At 31.8% G+C, this 22,208-nt stretch overlaps 2 protein-coding genes across 2 annotated transcripts in view; both read right to left on the bottom strand.

Annotated features, from left to right (window-relative positions):
* Positions 1–1,405: 1,405 nt before the first annotated feature.
* LOC123653459 (DNA-directed RNA polymerase II subunit RPB11) lies at positions 1,406–3,550 on the bottom strand. The gene is made up of 4 exons (XM_045589454.1): positions 3,375–3,550; positions 3,198–3,287; positions 2,944–3,118; positions 1,406–1,447 (listed from the first exon to the last, which is right to left on the bottom strand). Exons 1-4 carry the CDS (start codon positions 3,425–3,427, stop codon positions 1,412–1,414), a joined length of 354 nt encoding a protein of 117 aa, XP_045445410.1. The 5' UTR covers positions 3,428–3,550; the 3' UTR covers positions 1,406–1,411.
* Positions 3,551–7,929: 4,379 nt separating this feature from the next.
* The window catches only part of LOC123653458 (syntaxin-1A), a 63,882-nt gene continuing 49,603 nt past the window's right edge, over positions 7,930–22,208 (bottom strand). Inside the window, exons 4-9 of the mRNA XM_045589453.1 lie at positions 20,169–20,243; positions 19,392–19,648; positions 15,790–15,927; positions 15,433–15,543; positions 10,039–10,149; positions 7,930–8,337 (exon numbers count right to left, since the gene is read on the bottom strand). Coding sequence (XP_045445409.1) covers positions 10,072–10,149; positions 15,433–15,543; positions 15,790–15,927; positions 19,392–19,648; positions 20,169–20,243 — 659 coding nt within the window. The 3' untranslated portion in view covers positions 7,930–8,337; positions 10,039–10,071. The remainder of the gene's footprint in view (positions 8,338–10,038; positions 10,150–15,432; positions 15,544–15,789; positions 15,928–19,391; positions 19,649–20,168; positions 20,244–22,208) is intronic.

Here is a 22,208-nt window from a genome sequence, read left to right as displayed (position 1 = left end):
AGGGAGATATACGTTAGTGAAGATAAAAAGAGGGAGAGTTACATTTCACAAGTTTTACTTCAGTCGTGTGTCTAAAGCACACTTTTTTTTTAAAGTGATATATCTAACTGTGCTATTAAATTCATGAAAATCCATATTTGTGAAGTTGTATCCGTTTGTCATCAATAATTAATCAACCACTTCTATGTATTCAACATTATTTTTCGTGTTATTTTGATTTAAATGCTATTGTAGTGAATGAATTGCACATTTAATTTTCAGTAAATTTTTTGTGAATTCAAATGGATTAGGTTTATATTTTTTATCTTTTGTTTGACGAAAACTGTGTTATGATCATTATTCTAGAGTTCACACAAAGTCATGTCATCATAATGTCTTAGCACTTAATAATTGTAACAAAAGGTACAACTCTTAGTCTTTTAGTAAACTATTCAAGTTTTTTCGTACATTACTCATAATATAAAATACTTACCAAAAAAAACTAAAATGTGTATTACTCAGTTAACGAACATTTTTTTAAACCTTGCTTTTGCGCTCCTGCAAAATGATTATTTTCGACTTTTATCACTCGTTACAGAAGATACAGATATAATTCTAACATATGGTTATATAATTTTTTTTTTATAACCACTTAAAACTTGTATTGTAATACAAGTTTAGGAAATGTTTTTAATTTTAAATACGTTGACAAATAAAATTCAAAAACTTAACTATAATTTTATAAGTATAACTTCTTAATTTTTTTTTAATGTATTCTTTCTCCTACATAGAGAAAGAAGCCTATCCCCAGCAGTTGGATATTACAGGATGTATCGAAATAGACCATTTTTCATAATATAACCATTGTTTTCCGTGAATATTTCAGTGTTTCTATATTTTTTAAGTTATAAACTTTATATAAATTTTTGGAATATATCCCTTAAAAACAATAATAATAATAATGAATAAACGCTTCACACTCAACTGCAATCAGTAGGATTTTCTCCTGTATGGAGGGGTCCGGAAATACACACAATATACAAGCACAACACCCAGACCACAACAAACATATAATACATATTAAGTCTGTGGAATGAAAAAAAACGAGTGTGCTTTAGACCACATGACTGAAGCAAAACTACTGCAAAATAGGCCTGACCCGTGTCTAAGATATACGAAACGTAACTGGCTATGAGAGAATGAGACAAAGAAATCTATGCTGGCACCTCTCTCTTGCTTGACATGAATCTACAGTGACAAAATTTGTGCCAAATCTAATGTGTTAATGTAAAACTAAGTGCAATGTTTTACAAAGATGTCTGTAAAAATTCAATTGTTATGTCAGGAAAATACAAAGTAAAAACCAGTGCTATTCTTATAAAATTTATTTACATTTTACATATTTAATACTTAGCCTAACAATATTCTTAATTTAATCCAAACCATCTTTCTTTTCTTTGATAGCTTCCTGAAACAACAAGAAAATATCATTAATACTTACATACAATTAAAAAACTATAATTTAGATTTGTTTATCATGTATGGCCTGCAAAAAGACTAGGCAAACAAGTCAGAAATTATTTCTTGGTTGGCGGATATAATACCTACTACAAGTAATGATCATTATCAGGTGTACATGATAACAAGCAGAATCGACAGCTTAACACTCTTTCTGAGACACAGTTGGGAGACCCACAAGGACTTCTCAAACACCCAGACCACAGCAAACATTTGTATGGCCAATACAAATGTTTGTTATGTGTGGTGATGGAACCTGCAACCGCCAGCGCAACAGCGTTTTAAATTTCTAATAATTGTTATTTATTGTAAAACTGCCTTGCTGACTAATTTTATTCCTCTTCAAAACTTTAAGCTTGGTAGTACTAAATTAATAATAAATTAAACTAGCTGTACCTCGCATTTTCACCCATGTTAATTTGAGGAAAAAACATAGTATATTATATAACCTTTCTCTGTAAATGAACTATGCAACACAAAAAAAAATTCAATTCAAATAATTCTTAAGAGTAACACATTCAAACAAACAATTACGCAAACAAACTTTTCTGCTTTATAATATTTGTACAGATAAACATTGTTTTTTTCTTTGTACAAATATATATACAACTAGGTAGGCAAACAAGGCAACAACTTCCCCTAGAGTTAGTAAGCAGTTACTGTAGCTTTAGTTTTATTTGGCTATGATCTTCTGTAAGAGTGAGGTACTTTCTCAGTTGAGCTGCTCTAGATTTTGAGCAGGATGTTTCCTGCTATGCCCTAACTCAGTTAAAATTTTGAGTAAGTTGGTTTTTGGGTAAGGAAAGCCAGTTATGGACATAAAGGATAAAACTCCATACTCAATATAGTTTTTCTTTGGTTGTTTAAGTTTTAGGTAAAGCTTTAGATTAGGTAAAACCGAATTTCGGGACCGTGGGGGGTTGGGGGGGAGAGGGTGGGGAACGCTACCCCTGGTACCACTGTCACACCTCGGAACCCCATGGTTATGGAGATATCCATGGTTAAAGTTTTAACCCTGCCCTTCCCTCCGCGGCACAAAAAAAACACTCTAGGGGTAGGACAGACCAAGACCACGTGGACAGTGGGGTACTCCGATTCGGTTTTGGGTATTTTTCGAATTTCTAAACCTATATTTTAGCACGCAATGTTACTAATTTTATTAGAATATTATGTCTGACGCTTTATTTTGTTTAAAAGTGTCGATTTGTCACACAATGCAAACAGTACGAGCTCAAAGGTATTATAATAGCTTTAAATTCTTCTTCTAACCTCAAAACTTTAACCATGGATATCTCCATAACCATGGGGTTTTGAGGTGTGACAGTGTTACCTTGTATAGATTCCCCTACACCCTCCACCCTCCACACCCAAAAACCCCATAATTCGGTTTTTCTAATTCGGTTTTACCTAATAATTTAGCCAAGTTTTAAATTAATGCATACTAACTTTAAATCTCTCCTCAAAGAGAGACAATTCTGAGGTTAGATCTGTGATAGCATTCATGAAGGCTTCTTGAGGTGTGTAATCAGAAGTGGTTTGGATGCGCAACACAAACTTATGCTCCAGAGGATGAGGCACTTTATATCCCGCGAACAAAACTTTTGGATCCTTGAGAAGTTGGCTGGAATTAAATAATATGGATTATTAACCTCAAACTTATATTTTTTATTCACCTAATTTGTATACAGTTATAAACTTACTGTCTTATCATATTTCCAAGTGTATGATCTTCCTTATTGACAGTGAATATTGCAGCATTTGTCACTTTTGAGTCTTCTTCTTTTTGAACTCTAAAATAAAAAAGAAATACATGCAACAAAAGTTTTACATTGCTATAAATTCATTTAATGTTTCTAAATAGAAAATTGTATACCAACTTTTTTTCACCGTCGTATAAAAGAAATGATTCAAAGGTCGGTGGTGCGTTCATATTGAAATCGTAACTACAATAAATTAAATAAATAAAATCTCAGCCGCTACAACAATTATAACAAAACGAAAAGCAAAACACAATTATACTGCGCTGAGTGCGCTGCTGTCAATTTTCATAGACTATGTGTCCATTCTGTATATTCAATGTACTCTGTGGTGTCCACCATGGTCTTATATCTAGGTCATGCAACTGAGCCCAATTTCAATGGTGAGGCCGTGAGAGTAAAGTACAATAGTGGGCGCGTTCCGCCTAAGGTCCATTATGCCATATGGTGTCTGCATTTTGTTACGCAAGGGCGAAGGGCTTGTACCTTGTGAAGCACCGGAGACGTCACGGAACGATATTTTTATACACAAATTGATTTTTTGTATTGAAAAATCAATCTGGGTTCGCCATGTTTCTAACGATGTAAAACTTTAAGATATTGGTTTCGTATGTTCTCCATGAAACACTGATTTTATGAGAAATGTCAACATGACAACGACAGCTGGAAACAATATTTTACCACCCACCAGACAGACAATAAAAAAAGATTAATAATTAATTATTGAGTTATTATAGCTCATTAATTCTTTCGGGTGCCATCTGCGCATGTCATGCGCAGTCGATATGTACAAATAAAAATATTAAATACTGCCATTTTTAAGCCAAAAGTGGATTTCATTTTTGGGTGCTGGCGTTGAAGCACCCAATTTAGATTTTGATTTTTCTCAAAAACGAGGACACGCGCAAACAAATGTTATTGATCCTTTTTTTCATAAATTTTAACGCGCAGACGATTAAATAAAACTAAATTATCATAAATTATAAATTCATAATTCTGGGTGCCAACTTCATGAACCTCCCGCACCATGCTACAGCGCAAATAGTATGATGACTGCGATATACCGCAGTGCAAAGTTATAAAGGTATTTGTAGATAGGTGAAATGTGCAATCCTTTAAATAAATCTCTTCAAACTTTAATTATCGTGGTTATCACAGGTTTCTCACATTAAAATGTGCTCACATTGATGACTAAACTAATGAATCATCATTACAGCTTATAAATTCCACTGCTGGACATAGGCCTCCACAAGTTTACGCCAAAAATAACGTCAACATATGAGATCACGTTAAACCAATGAAATCATTATATAATTTGTAATGGGTACATTTTTAGTTGTTAGTCACTAGTTGAATAAATAAAGACACACTTTCACAGCAGAAAACACCGTTTATTTTATAATTATGAGAAAATTTCAGATTGATAACCTACAATACAGAATGACTATAAAACCAATCTAACTTGAATTTTACAATGTGTGTCCAGAACCTCTCTGTTAATTCGTTAATAGATTACTTTTGAACTATAATAAATATTCCTTTACAAGATTACAAGAGAAATGCCATAAAGGAGAACATTTTAAATACTTTTTTTACATAATATAAATATACAAACATAAAAACAAAGAACAATACTATTATACTATTTTAACAATTTTGACTAAACGTTTATAAAATAACACGGTTTTGATTCTTATAATAGATTTTTTTTTAATTTCAATGTTTAAGATGATTTAAAGGCAAGCAACGTCAATCGGTTTAAAATAATAAAGCGCAAACTTTTTAATTTTTGAATTTTTGTGAAAAGATTTAACTACGAATTGATGTCTAGCGACTCTACTGTTAGGCATTAGGGGTCTATGATCAAGAGCTTACATCTTAATGTAGACGTCTCTGCCCTATTGAGAAAAATCCTCGAAGATTTTTCCCTTGTTAAATTTCGAGTTTAAATTTCAGAAATATAGTGGCAAAGATTAATATGCTATCTGCATGATCGCTTAATTGAGTTAGTTGCAATCTCAACGTGAACATTTGTTATGACAGATATGCTTATACTATATTAATATTTGCAAGGTGTTCGTTGTTCCATAAATTTACAAAACAAGAACAATATTTAAGAAGAATTACGATTTCAAGTCTTGTAATAGAGCTACCGATTCGAATTAGATAAATACAATAAGATACTTATGATTATCATGTTTTATTGTAACATACAAAGACAGCTTACCTTTGAAAATTCCAAGTACAAGTAAAGCATAATTAATTCAAAATATAGATATATTTAACTTAAATGAATAAAATGTAACATATTTAGATTAAAATAGCTCGATAAACAACATTGTTATTCGAATTAATTTAACACTTACTATCTATGTCTGTTAAGGTAATAAAATGCTATAAGAATTGACACATAAGTATATAAACTATACTAATTGTGTACGTAGGTATACAAAATTAGCAATCCAATAACAATGCATACTATTGATTATGAAAATATCTATGCATTATAATATTATTAAAATTGATAAGAACGCATGTATATGAGGCGGGCGGTTCGGCGCTAACTCGTTTAGTACTACCCTCGAAACACGCTGCCGACTACCGCTGCCAGCGTCTGAACACGAGTACCTCACTTACAGTATGTATTAGTAACAGAAGAATATAACTGCAATTACGATTAAGATTATCGGAATAATAGAGATCAATGAAAGCTGACTAGAATTTGTGTCTTGACTACCTCTAAGATATTTTACAAATTAGTACATGATCGGGCTAGCCGAGCCGGATCCCACGAGGTACGGCTCCTTCCGCACCGTTCGTATAACTTGTGCGAAAATACGCTTACATCCAAGCGCACAACTGCACACGAGCGCATTTCGTTTCACTAATTAATTACTTTTAATTGGTGTCAGGTACACAGCCTCGCTCCGAGGCCATCGTTATTCTTAGTCTAGATACGATGAAACGATGCACCTAGCTAGATTTAATGCAATGTAAACACACGTACACGACAGAGGAAACAGCGGTGAGAAGCGGCGCACGATGTGTCCGCCGGGGACAAGCGAGACAATTGACTGGCGAACAGAGACACGCGACTGGCCTCACCACTTTATAATAAAGCCACTGAGAAACAGGTATCACCTAATTTCTCTACTAGTACGAAGGCAACTAGATGAAACCCTACTCTTAAGGATAAAAATCTAACTATGGCTATTAACGTTTAACTTAACATTGCTTCATTTCCTTATTTACGCGACTGAACACTGGCCGCCACTTGTTCGGGGGTGTGACGGGGAACTTCGGATTATTTAGTGCCGTTATATACTCCCCATGTTCCCTTCGAAATGTTTAATTTTAACAGCACGCCTCGGTAGTCTCACTATATATCACTATCCACGCAAATGTATGTATCTTTAATATAATTTATTAGAAAATCGCTAACAACTTCAATACTGTGGTGCTTTAAATGTCGAGCGATCGTCTCCTAACGTGTTCGGTGTTACAACGAAACTGATCGATATGCTATCCTTATATTGCTGAAGACTCGGTAATATTAATTTTTAAAAAATTTACCCTAGCTAAAACTGCTACATTATGTTTTACTGTACAACGAAGAGCATCTTAAATGTTAAGTAAAACCAAAAAATAAATAAATAACGTCCTGCCATTCGTTCGTCTATTTTCTGACCGTAAGCCGTTGCTTAGAGTCGTTACTCTGACCGTATTCACTATAATGAAACCTTATTGTTAATAATATTACACTCACAATAACAATTAATTTATAATTATTATTATATGTTAAAATTAACTAAACAACAACTGCTTCTACTATCACACATTCGAAAGTTTAAAACAATTTTACAAATTGTAGTCGAACATCATTTTATTGCTACGGCGACGGCACGCGGCGCGATATGCTTTGTACGGCGGGAGCGACGCCTTGTGATACGGTTTTAAATAAAGAAAATATCTAAGATTTCTAGTTTATATACATAAATAATTATTAAGAAATTTAGATTTAAGCGGATCTTTTTTAATAAATAATTAAAAAATATATAATATTTTTAATATAAGAATAACCGAAAAATGTACTTTTTATTGTGGTACGATCATCTCCCGCCGCTTTCCCACCACTCCAATCGCGTGCTCCATACAACGTTCACGTACACCGATATTCTCCTCGATACCCACTCTCGAATTCCCGCAACAGATCGTTACTACACGATTTCAAAATACTGATTGTAATTACTTTAATAGCAATTAAGATTGTATCACAGGTATGGACCGACATACCATGACTGAACTCGCTATATACCGGAGCTTTCAATCAGTATCGCCAACGTTTTTTTACTTATTATATAATTATGTATTGACTAATTCCACAGGCAATGTGTTGTTAGAGGCAAGTAAACTAGGAGCTCGATGCGGAGTATGATTTGAGAGTATTGTTTAAATATCGTTATACAAGAACTACGTAAATATTTTCTGTACGTTCTAGATATAATATTCATGGTTAACTGTTCATAGAATAGAATGATTTAAATTAACAGTAATTTTGCAACCTTTTTAAGAAATTATAATCTCGTGATTGTTAATCTATGATTACATCTCACGACAGAGTGAATATATTGTTTTTTATTTTTTTATTTATTACTATTTATTATTAATTTGGGTCTATTTTATTGTATTTAAAACAAATACATTTAAACAGTGATTACTACGTTGTTCTTACACAACACACTTCTGTTATGAATGGATAAAAAGATTGGACATACAATAATAAAAATCAACGAATAGGTACATAGATAAGTAACTATTTTTTGTCATTAACATTTACGGAATAATTAACGGTCAATGATTACTTGATAGTGACCAAATTCAACAAGATAACAGCTAAACACTGTCCCGACCGGGACGATATAATTCAGATGATAATATAATATGTTTTGAATCTTATTAATAAAACTCCTAACGATAAATAATAAGAGCGTATGTTAGTGATGAATTCGGCAGACCGATGTTGATTGCCCGACGGGATGCAGGCACCAAATGTTTGCAAAATCTGTGACATTGCTTCATTGTCCTGTAAAAATTTAACATGCGATTAGTCACAAGCACAACATAAACCAATATCTATTAAGACAATATTAAAGGATTATAATATTATTACCTTTAAAATTGTTATAGGATTCTAAATTAATTATATTTAGTAATGCTAAATTTATTTAATAAAAAGGTTTTGCAATTAAAATTGTCATTGTGCAGATGTACAATATTGTTTATTATGTTACTGTATAAAGAGTTAAATGTAGTATTGTCTAGTTGCTGTTTATGCTAAATAACTACCATAGACACTCGGATACTCTTGTTCTTGATATACTGCATATCTAGTATGTTTATATACTATTTGTTATTTACAATATGTAAAACGATCTGTTCTATAATGTATCTAATGTCGATAACGACCAACATACCATTATAAACATTAATTTAACACTTTTAATATATATAACTCTATATACGGAACTATTTAATTATAATAAGTGGATATTTTAAGCATCTGAAGAAGATCATGCAGCAATATTATACTATAGGATATAAGAATTTGTAGGTGCGTTGTAGAATAAAATAAATAATTAGCGTGGTATAAAGTGTCGTATAGAAAAGGTATGGAATATTTTTTTTAGATAAATAGTGATAAAAGGTGCTGAAGAAATGGATCGGTGGGCAGTGCTGGAAGAAATTAGGTAAATATTTTAAGCAGTATATAAACAAACATTTCCATAAATAAATAAAAACATTCAATGAGGAAAATTTATTATTATTATAAGTATATTTAGTAAAAAATGTGAATTAATCAAAATTAGCTGTATTTAAAAATAAGTATTATTGATAAATTTAAAATAGTAATCTAATTAACGTAAAGTTTAAAAATAAGTATTTAAAATTTTGAATTAAATTGAATTTTAAGCTGCACCAGACAACACCAATATTTTTATTCATACAGGCTTCAATCTTTGACCAGGGTGAGGGTATAGGAAGGTTGTTTGACACTTACTGTAATTATGTGATATAAATATGTCCTAAAATCAATAATTTTTGTTGAAAGTTATTGCCGTACTAAAATAATTTTGTCACAGAGTAATCTATGTAAAAAGTACTTCAACCACTCTCGATAAATTTTATTGGCCTTACTCGAAGTGAATAATATATATTATGAGACTTTCAGCACCGACATCAGCAGACCTACAGTTAGCTCATTTCGTAAGGCTTTTATTATATTTCCTAGGCCTAATAAATTTATGATATTATCATATACAGTATACATGTTTGAGATGCTCATTCTCCAGAGTTGATTGCTACATGCAAATTTCAATCCCAATGATGATGCGTCTACGTTTTTAATCCAATCATTAATTTGCAGATGTGATAATCCATTCTCAATAAAAAAGCGAGAATGTTCATACATTAAATACCGCAATTAATCTACTCGATGACGATATAAAAATATCTAACTATGGATGCTCTCTATGGAAGCCCAGAGATATTTCGTCTCAAACCTGCCCCCTTGAACCGTTTAGAAGAATGTGTTATACACGTAGCCGGTCGCAATGAGGCCGAGCACGAGCAGGCACAGCATAATCATAATCTTCTTCTGCACAATGGACAAACACAACACGCATTAGTGTCTAGCGAGACCGGCGAGCGCGCGACATCGAACGTTCGAGAAGCGTCGGCGACGCGACCGTGACGTCGGAGCAGCGCGCTCGCGGAGGTCAGTTACCTTTGAGCGCGGGCGGTCGGCGAGCGACTGACTTCAAATGAAGTAGCTCGACACGTAGCCGACGACCACGAGGCCGAGTATCAGCAGGCACACAAGGATCATTATCTTCTTCTGTGGGCGCGTGACCATGCAACAGTACTCTTTATACGTGCCCGCACAGGACACGGCGCTTCTTACACTTTATATGAGCAAATATATTTAACGATAGGCTTCGGTGATTGATACTACGGGTGCGTCATTTGCCTCGCTTATGGGGTAAAAAGAAAAAAAAAAGAAAACAAAAAAAAATCGAAATAAAATAAATAAATGTAATTCTTTCAAAATTTCTAAACATAAAACATATTTACAACTCGATTAATATATCAGAATACACAAATATAAACAACTTTGTAATGATGCCCTACGAAAGGGCGGACTAAATATTAGGTACTTAACGTATTTCTGTATGCGAATTAAGTAAATGTCGTAATAACAATGACGATGGCATTAAACACTCTTTTACAGTCTTTAGACAGACACATAAGTGACCAGGCTACGTCTACGCTACACACTTAAAGTCGAACTTGAAAATTTGCACGATCATGTACACCTTAGAATCACAGTTACTTGAATAAATATTACTTTTACAGTGTAACAAACTAATATTGTGTAGTATGTGTGTATAGTTACTCTCTATTATCATTTATAATGTTTCCAGTGAAATGCTCAAGTTAAATGCAAATTAATAGCAAGATTATAACATTTATAAAATAAATTAGGAATTTCAATAATAGGAATATTAAAAAATAACTATTACTTAAACCTTACGTTAACGACATGCGAGAAAGTAATATTGATATAAAGATAAGTACTTGAAATAAATAATAATACATCCGCTTGAAACAAAATAACAAAACATGAATGATGCTATGATTGTAAAATGATATTACAACAGAAATTTTCAAAATTTATCTAGATAATATAAGAAGATGCATTATTTACATCGGCAACAAAAAAAACCAAACATTTCTAATCAGAAAAACATATATTACATGTCAAATTGCCTAAAAGTATAGCAAACGATTTTTGACCAGCCATACGTTCGTTAACATCAACGGTCACAATATTATTAAAGACAAGCTAAGAAAATCCCTAAAAAAAGTTTTAACTGACGCAGAAAACTTGTGATTGGTCCAAGCAAAAATCCTTTACTAATAATTATGTAATAAGTTATACATAACGCATTGAAGCGGCAATTTTAAGGTATGAAATTCGCAAAAACAACACATTTCAAGGATTATTTAAGAAATTATATCATAAGGTCGCGCAAATTTATATGATATTATTTTCCACTCTCCAAAAAAATTATGTCAAAAAGCGTTTGCTATAATTAATCATTTACAGAATACGCAAAACATTTTTATGTTGATAACATATCGTATACCGATTTAAGCTGAAAAAATGAGTACAAGTCAACTTTCAAGTAATATGAAAAAAAGGCAACTCATACTATATATATATAGGCTATCTCTTATAATTATTACATATTATTTTATTTCTTATCGTTAACTCGGCAATAAGTAAATTTATTTTTCATATATCTATTACTATTAATAGTTCTTGCGAAATTAGCTTGGATGGTTTAGGCAGTGTTCCGTTAGCTATAAATTTTTTTGTCGTAAATTGTTAGCCACAATAATTTTCTCGTCGACAGGTGGCAGAAACGCAATCTTACAACGACCGAATTATAATAATAAAAATTACAGGCAAATAATCATTAAATTAGAACCTGCAATATACATTACGATACATAATTATGTACATTCCTTACAATTATTAAGTCTATTAATTCGCAGCACGAGAATAAGAAGAATTTGGATTTATTATAAATTACTTATATTCTGGCTTTTATTATTATTATATCTAAATTTGAATAAGATGTTTTGTAACCAATTAGAACCATAACAATAATGACGTTGAATGTATATGAGCTGTAACAGTTATAAATAAACTATTAAATGTACTTTAACTAAATAATTAATATTCACATTTATATATTTCTTTTGACAGAAATATAAGACATATATTCGTTCAAATCAATGTTATAAACTGTATAATAAAGTCAAAACCTAAATTTAAAAAAAAATTGATTTGCTTATAAAAGTTTTAGCAAAAATCTTCACAAGCTTAAAAATAAATTAATATTTATCTTAATATCTATAAATCGATAATATAGTTATACAATGATAAACTATAAATCGTTTCATAACATTAAAAAATCTTTCATAGTGATGCATTAGTTTTGTAACATTCCAAGTATATAATTATATTTACAATTTTTAAGATCCATATATGGTAACACCAATTACACGAAATATGTACATACAGTAGAACTAAATAGTACTTATATTACAGCACAATCTTTTTATTGCACTTTAAAAATATTGTCTTGCTACTTCTTGAAGTAGATTTTATCTATATTTAAACATGTTATACATGCCAGTAACAACAACAGCTGAAGTTATTTAACTGGCAACACTAATACGAATCGTACAGTAATTCGAAGTTCGCCATGATATGGCAAGCTTAATAGTTTTCTGGCAAACTAATAAAATACAGTTTAACTATAAAACTGTCATATTTGCGTTTTTACCATGTTATTTTTATATCGACTTAATCGATAAATAAACGCACGTTTTTCACAAATACAAAGGTACGTTCATAGCTTGTTGATAGCTTCGTCGATTATATACAATATAATTCGATTGTGTTATGAATACTTACAATAATTGCTAGTTATATCATTGTATTTTTGCTATGAATATCAGTTTGTTTGCACCATGAGTCCTATATCGTGTTCCAGGCCCGATGACGTCACTAGACCCGTCTTCACGGTTTATCACAGCGCAAGTGAGAGCACTATTATTAGTATTATAACAACCAGCGTAACAGACAGGCATATTATGAGGAAGACTTTTTTCTGCAATGATAAAGGAAAAACAAAAAATGAAATGTCAGCGATAAATACACAAATAATTATTAACTACTCGTAGCTAAAAAAACTTACTGCGTTATAATAATATTAGATATTAATTTATTCTATATATTGATGGGAATATATAACTAAAATATACATGTATAAACTCAAACCAAAAAAATAAAATAAAAGCCATTTTGCGATAAGCTCTAAACGAAGCACTGTATTTTTGAAGTTGGCAATTATAATCATATTTTTATGACTGTTTCCTGTCCTAATCCTACACATTTTAAAATACTACGATATAGTTTAAGCTAGAACGTAAAAGTTTTTCTATGGTCATTTATTTACCTCAGCAACTTTTAAAAATCAATCATTTCAAAAATAACATCTTACTTTTTGTACGTATTTATTGATTTGTATTGCATTATAATGATTTTCAAAAATTCGATCGTATCGAATATTCGATCTATTAAAACTTAATAAACGCACTGAGTCGTATTTGCTATTATTAAAATAAAATTAATCAAGGCAAATTTGTTACCACACTCGTGCTATAGAAGGAACAAAAAATGTAGTTTTTTGACGTGATAACATCTTAAGTAGATAAAACAGCGGCTGGACGCACGAAAAAGTGTCACGTCCCGCCTGAGCCTTATAGCCTGAGCGTGCAAGCGAGAGCGCGGAACAAGCGATAGATGCACGTTCGGACCAAGCCTTGGTTTAGTTCGAATAAATAAATGTAAACTTATCTAAAATTGTCATTTTCAATTAGCTCCTTTGTATCAAAATAATTATAATTCAGTGATAATAATTCAATCCATAAAAGTATGCAATTTTTCATCAATGTTTCTTTATGACTTTATCACATAAAACTATAATTTTATTAATGCAAACTTTTAAATACATATTAGTTTAATACATACACATTAGTTAGATTTACCGCAAAATGACATAATCATAACTAAAATAATTTATTCGATTCTAATAACCAATTGGACACGAATCTATTTTTTTTTTTGGTCTGAGAAAAAACATGCCTTTGACAAAAGGTATGCAATCTTAGCCTTTATATAACTATACAAGTAAATAAAACTAGGTATTTATGGATAAAACATAAGTGAATTCATTTTAAAGCAAATATTGGTATAATAACGGAACTTCCATATATATTTACATTTTTTTCATGCAATTTTATTACCTTTATTATATGTAGCTGATAACAAAACTGTCAACAATAACAAGCTTTAACATGCATTACTTTAAAAAGAGCACTGGGTGATGGTTATCCATCACATATTGCTTACTTAAATATAATAAAAGTAATTTAATGTTTCTTGCAAGCTAGTACATACTTATGTATGTACGAAGCGGCTATTGACCATACGACATGCACTGCAGATTACAGCATAAAACAATGCAACCCAAAAACCATAACAGACAGCAGATTAAACAAAAATGAGATAGTTCTTCAAAGATGCTACAAGGAAGATAAGCAAAATAAATTATAATCGATAGAATAGAAAAATATAAAATTTTTGTATATAAAGTTTTTGTTAATATCCCGCGCCAGTAAGTAGAATGCCATCCTGCACTCTACGATGTTATCCGATTCGATTAGTTTTCATTACCTTCCTCGCTTTCGTCGCCCATTTGAACGCTTGCACGAGCTCCCCCCCTCCCGACTCAACGTAGTCCGTGGCCGAGGTCACGTGGTGCTCGATGCGGTCTATCAGTTCGCCCTGCTCGCGCTAAGGTCAGTGGCGCTGGGAGGAAACGGGACGCACGATCGAACGTCACTACCCGCCGATTGGTTCATACGGTTTTATATACCCAGAGTTGTTACAGCCACCGTATTGACATTAACATTATGATAGTTAGAAGTGAAGATGAAATAGCCCCAAACAATACATTCACACAGAGATCACGTTATACAAAATATAAAAAAATTAGTACAGATTAATATAAATTCACATAACGTTACGCATGTTAAAAAGAGTTTTATATATACATAAATATAGTTATAGAGTAAAAAGATGATAAAGTTTTATATAACGGATAGCACCCATATACAAGAGGCAAATTACGCACACACCAAGTGAAAGTCAAATCAGTCATACACAAAGTTAAATAATTAGATTAAGTTAAGAAGCCCACTTCCATCGATTGTTAGTCCGAGTCACATGAACAGTTAATTATACAACAATGAAAGCCAATTTGTAGACAGATGCAAAAATGAGTGAAGGTAAAATAAAAACATGGTGTGAACCAATCACCGAATCGTCGACGCAAAACAAATGCAGGGTTGGGGATTTTAAACGTTCACGAAAAAAAAACGGTAGGATAACAGATAGGATAATGGACGGAATAAGGATGAGGACAAACAAAACAAAAACGCATTAGCAACGAATGAACCGACACGTGTAATTTGAACTCACCCGTCGAGCTTTGCTCTGATATTTAAGGGCCTTCTTTGTGTCTTGTGTGGCAGTTTGGACATAGTCCACAGCGTGCTCTACATGATACTCAATGCGGTCGATCATCTCACCCTGTATCCATAGGGAGCTCGTTTAGACAACAATCTAATTCTACAATGAATAATATTACTGTTGGCCACCCAAAAAATGTTTAGGGTCGAAACTCACGAATACCTTGACAGCTAAAAGCTTCAGTAATTCAATATTTGGTAATAGTAATAGGGTAGTATAGTTTATTTTTGGTACATAGTACTTTGAAAACAAGATTATAGTAATATGTATTTCACGTTGATTAAGATATAAAATTAAATATTTGACCTGACTTTCGACGAGCATGGCCATGTCCATGAACATGTCGTGTAGCTCGCGGATGGACGTTTCTAACTTGATGATGTCAGCATGTCGCGCCTCGATATCCGCCAGGGTTTGCTTCGCCTGCTGTGTTTCCATTATTATCTGGAAATATGGGTAAGTAGCATATTAACAACAAATTTTTAAGGTATTCCAAATTATTACAATTAGAATGTGTAAATTTTAACACTAACTTCAAGTTAAACTTGTTTAAAGTTTTTTCTCGTTATTAGCAGTAGAAAATTGCAACAATCGGAACTGAACTATTTTTTAATCGAACTTTTCCTAGGGTAAAAAGTTATCACAAAATATAATTTCTCTACTATTGTCTAGCTAGCAATTATATAGTATATAAACTTTAGAAAATCGAGTAGTACCCTTGTGGGTCTCCCCACCGTGCCTCGGAGAGCACGTTAAGCCGTCGGTCCCGGTTGTTATCATGTACACCTGATAGCGATCGTTACTCATAGTAGGGAATACAACCCGAATTGGAGCAGCGTGGTGGAATTAACCTCTGATCCTTCTCCTACATGGGGAAAGAGACCTATGCCCAATAGTGGGATATTACAGGCTGAAGCGGGGTAAAGCGATAGAAGGATTACTCATCAAAAGCGATCTTGAAAAAGGAAATAATGTCGATAGGCAACGTCAAGTAGAGCCTCTGCGGGTAATCTGCTGAGTGTGTAATCTTATGACGCTGAATATTGAAACAAATCTCTTAACTGTATTTAATAGTAATACAGGAACATTTTATGTAAAACAAAATACTTATATAAACTAATATTTAACAAGCCTTATGTACTTCACTAATTTCAACGATAGACCTTATACTGGGAGTATTCTGGTTTATTCAATCGGAATTATAACCTTTTCATAACTATATCATGTCACTAAATACGGTACAATGATTGAAATGTGATCTACTACAATATAAACCGTTGCTCTATTTTAAATAGACTAATCGAAAAATAAGAAACCTGATTTAGCCGGATACTAATAAGTTTTTAAGTTGTTAATGATATATTAATGTTATACACTGTGTATTTGTGATTTGTTTATTGTCGTCAGCTTATTTAGTATTATGTATGTATGTATGTAGTGTATATATATATATATAGTATGTTTTTGTTTAGTATGCATATGAATTATTTGCTCATATATATAATACTAGCTGCGGCCCGCGACGTCGTCTGCGTGAACGCTATACAGCACCAAAAATACCTACGATTATACCTTTTAAAACAACATTCATTTACCCGTTTCTTCTTTACATTTCTACAGAAAAAATTCATAGATGGCGCTGCTTTAAAATTGTTTTGTCTACTTATATTCATTTAATTATGTTTATCGGCTTAGTTATTTATGTTGCGTGATTTTTATAGTGTGAAGCTAGCTTATATAGTATGGTTATTAACAATAACAACAGCATTCAAATATGCGTCGTTACATTACACGTTGTTACAGAATGCGTTGAGGAAATAAAGGTTCACTGCTCGTTCCCGGTAGGTGATAGTATGATAATATACAGCCTATATGTTGACCCGACTTCTTAATAACATTCGTGCCAAATTTGAAGTAAAGTTTATCCCGGACATACATACAGACAAACAGACAAAAATTCTAAAAACCATATTTTTGGTTTCGGTATCGATTGTAGATCACACCCCAAGTATTCTTTTAAAAAAATATTCAATGTACAGTTTTGCCTTTCGTACCATTTTTAAACGGTTTTATTTAGCTCACCCCGTTTGTTTTATTTTTTATTCTTGGGTCAAATTTAGTAATTCAAATTTCACCCTCTTCCTGTCAACCGATTAATCTGAAATTTTGTATACACTTTGGATTTTGGTGACAATACAATTATGTTTATTCATTATCATTATAAATTCAAGATGGCCGCCGCTACAAAATGGCGGATAATTTATGTTTTATTAATCCCATCAATATGGGTATCAAATGAAAGGGCTCAACAAGCAGAATACAATATACTATAAACAATTGAAATGCAAGATGGCGGCCGCTACAAAATGGCGGATAACGTAGGTTTTATCAATCCCATCAATATGGGTATCAAATGAAAGGGCTCAACAAGCAGAATACAATATACTACAAAAAATTGAAATACAAGATGGCGGCCGCTACAAAATGGCGGATAACGTAGGTTTTATCGATCCCATCAATATGGGTATCAAATGAAAGTGCTCAACCAGTATAATCAATGTACTATATAAAATTAAAATCCAAGATGGCGGCCTCTACAAAATGGCGGATAACTTAGGTTTTATCAATCCCATCAACATGGGTATCAAATGAAAGGTCTCAACAAGTAGAATACAATTTACCATGCAAAATTGAAATCTAAGCTGGCCGCCGCTACCAAATGTCTGATAACAATTTTTTATCAATCCCACCAATATGGGTATCAAATAAAAGGGCTTGACAAGAAGAATATAGTGCACTATACAACCTCAATATTTAAGATGGGCCTTGCAATAATGAAGCACTAAATGAATTAAACAGAATGCGAAATAAAAACTAAAAACTAGAAAATAAATCGTTGTCGGTTGAACAACTGCCTAATTATAGTGTAACATTACAAAACAAACATTTTAATCAACGATTGTAGACAATTGACGTGCCCCACGGTTTTATTTTAGTCTAGTCTATGCATATGTTTATAATTCCCACGACTTTATCTATTTTATTATTTTTTGGTTTTTAGTACATTTATCTTAAACATTGCAATGTATGTTTAACATAAAACCGTTTAACTTAAAAAGTTTTTTTACCTATTTTTATATTATATGTATAGATAGATAACGATTGTCACTAACTTTACCTTATTTTTCCTCCCTTTTTTTTCTCTTAATGTGAATTTTAGTAATACCCAAATTCAGCACACCTAAGCCCGGCTTTTGTACAACAATTTTTTAATGTATTGTGCAATAAAGTAGCAATAATTAAATAAATATATGAACTGTATAATTTATACAGTTTTTTAAAATATATTATTATGTAGTATATTTAAGAACTGAATAAATCTGATTCTAATACTGATAATAAATTACAGGAATATCTGTGGATAAGCCAAACATAATTATTTTTAGTGATCGTAACATTAACAATATAACAATATCTATTTTCCCGATAAGATTTGCTGTCGGCAAAGTCTAAAAACCATGACTAATGCAGCTAATAATTATCAACAACTTTCATAACCCTTTTATTTATATAATAGCATATGGAGCGATTAAAGCGTTAAAACAAATTATATTGGACCTTTTTTACCGGCTAGACTGCAACTTACATAGTATTTTTGCATTTACTGTTTTTCCAGCAATATTTTTTTAACTTTCTACTATTATAAATGCTAGGAGTTAAGAAAAATATTTGAATGTTCTATGGTTGACTGTATTATGGTTGTGTATTAAATTTCACGTTAAAATTAACATCAACTCCCGAAACGCTCAAAGAGTAACGCAGGTAAATCCTGTAGGCAAAAACTCATGGATACAAGAATTATATAGGTAATATCTGTAGGTATTAGCGAATAGTACACAAATTCTTACCCCTTGTGTAAATACGGCTGGGTTGTCTTGCTCTAACATAGCTTCCAGTTCATCGTCGGTAGTCGCACGGCCCGTAATTTCAAGCTGCCGAAGTATCCTGTTTTTGCAACGGTCTCGGTAGTCCGTCTGGGTTCGGTTGTATTCGGTCATCACCTCGACGAACTTACGCGAGAGCGTCGAGTGCTGGGTTTTTCTTATCCTTAGATCGGCGGACGATTTATTCGAATGTTCCTCTTGTTCGATGTTTTGCTCTATATCTGTAAATTTAATAATTGTTGTAAAAAATATAATGAATCCTCTTATCACAAGGTTGGTCTCGAAAAGATCGCCGTTTTGGACCCGTTGTGCCTACTATTACTGTTTATCAAATCTAAGATATCATACATTAAAATGACGATAACATATTGTGATAGAAATATCTTGCAAACTTTATATTAAATAACCTGCCGAAACCCACTTCTGTCTAAAGGATTACGTGAATAAATATTATATTATGACAAGGGGAAGTTTGTATAAATTATGTTAAACATATTATAATTAAGTAACTTCCTATGGATCCCTGGTAGGCTTATTGTTAGATAATTACGAAGAACGCTAAGTAAGGTTAATACTTCACAAAATTTTAACGATGACTCATAACTTTCACATGTAATGATAATGAACATTATTCTTAAAGCCTTTGCGCATGTAGGTACTTGTTTTATCTGACTTTATACAGTTTACTAGCTTCGATTAAATTACATTACAATACCCATATAGATTAAAGAAAGTACTCACGTTTTAATTTTCCTCTGACTTTGTTGGCAGTTTTCTTGATATCGGCCATGAGATCTTCTAATTCGTGCTTTGTTTCTGAAAAAGTAAGAATTATCAATCAATATGCATGACGTTTTCGAACATTTTTTTTATAACTAACGACAGATAAAACAATGTTTGTTTTTTTTTTGTTTTTTTTTTTTTTTGTAGCAATTTTTATATACTACACGTATAACAAATGATTATTTTTAGTAACCGTAATAAATAACACGTAAGATGTAACAAAAACAAAGTTATTAACTGAAAGGAAGAGAAAATATTGAATATGCATTTTTAATAATCGTTTTACCCTTTATTTAATGACCCTCGTCTCGGTTTCGCAGGGTCGCAATTGTCTAATGATGAATATAATTTGCTTAGGGGATTAATTTTGGAAAATGTCGGTTGATTATTCATTTTTGTTAAAAAAAGTCCTATTTTAATTTCTCGTCAATATGTAGAGATTACTTTAGTAATCTATATATTTGTAAGTATCCCTAATCCGTTTTAAAGTTTTCGTTTATAACTGCTTCCTTCCTATACGTCCCGAAAAATCTAAATTTTATATTTGAATCATCATTTCGTATGTACGATGAACTCATTTTTTAATTAATATTAAAGAATATATTTAAGTCTTAAAACAATTGCAAATGCATGTAATCTTTGTGATATTACTATTATTTAGTTACACAAAATAATGAAAAAATCGCGACAAATATCTGAAGAAATTGAATCCGATTCATGTCTACGATTTAATGTTAATTAAATATTCATAATGATTTATTTTTTCTCTTTGAGAGTTAATTGAGAATATTCGACGTCAGAAAATGTAAATTAAAAAAAGCCCACGTCCGCAACCTAATCACGGACCGGTCAATCGTGAGTGCACTCGTTAGCGATATCAAAAATAAAGCTAAGCTTCATTAAAATCGAATACCTACAATATTTTTATAATAGTATATGAATAACAAATAAACAAACTCAATTTCGCGCAATTATATTCGCTTCATGGGACTACATACGATTTTGCAACTGTCCCAACATAAATTTAAAGTCTTTATCAAAATTAAATTCACAGATAAAGCTTATTTATTATTCGGTGCGGGATTACATAGATGATAAAGATGTGTGGGCTTAGTGACGCACTATTTCATGCAAGATATTACTAATTTTACTATGTGCTTAAAAGTCCCCGGGCCCCTGAGTATGTAAAAGTTTGTAGTGCGTGAATCTGACAAGGCACTGCGCTCGAATGATACAACTACGCTGTATATACCTATCCATCATACTGCTTTCTACAATTGCTCTTTTACAGTGCAGTCAATAATTCTGTGGAATGCTTTGCCTAAAAGTATTAGGGAGGCTAAAACTCTTACATCATTTAAGAAGCTACTAAAAGATTTTTACCTAAATTGTGAGTGAAAAGCTGGTCTGTGTTAGTAAGTTTACTCGTAGTTATTCGTAAATGTGCTGTCGATAATTATTCAATTTTATATTTATGATTAACTATTATCTACTTCATAATTAATGTAATAGGTATGCATTTATTTGTGTATATATTTTACGATAAAGCATAATGTAATGGGTACGTATTTATTTGTGTATTTAATTCTTTATATGTTTATAATATATACTATCTATTTATGTATATATATATAACATATATATGTATGTATGTATATATATGTATATAATATTGTATTATTAGATTGTAGGATCTACTTTGTTTTTAATATTCTGTTTTGCCTTTTGATAACCCTACTCTTTTTATTTTAAAATCTCCTCTACTACCCCAAGGTTGTCTGGAAGAAATCGCTTACCTAGCGATAAGACCGCCTTTGTGCATAATATTGTTTTGCAAATTTTATTTTTAAAGATGTATGTTATATAATATGCACAATAAAGTTTATTTCTTCTTCTTCTTCTTCTAATTTTGTACTAAAATACAGTTTATATATTATTTTTAAAAGAGTAACGATTCTTCTCTGCATAATCTTTATTCCAAATCGGTGGAAGATTCAC

The sequence above is a fragment of the Melitaea cinxia genome, chromosome 5 (assembly GCF_905220565.1).
Source record: "Melitaea cinxia chromosome 5, ilMelCinx1.1, whole genome shotgun sequence".
Taxonomy (NCBI): Eukaryota; Metazoa; Arthropoda; class Insecta; order Lepidoptera; family Nymphalidae; genus Melitaea; species Melitaea cinxia.
This window is presented reverse-complemented; position numbering and strand designations above follow the sequence as displayed.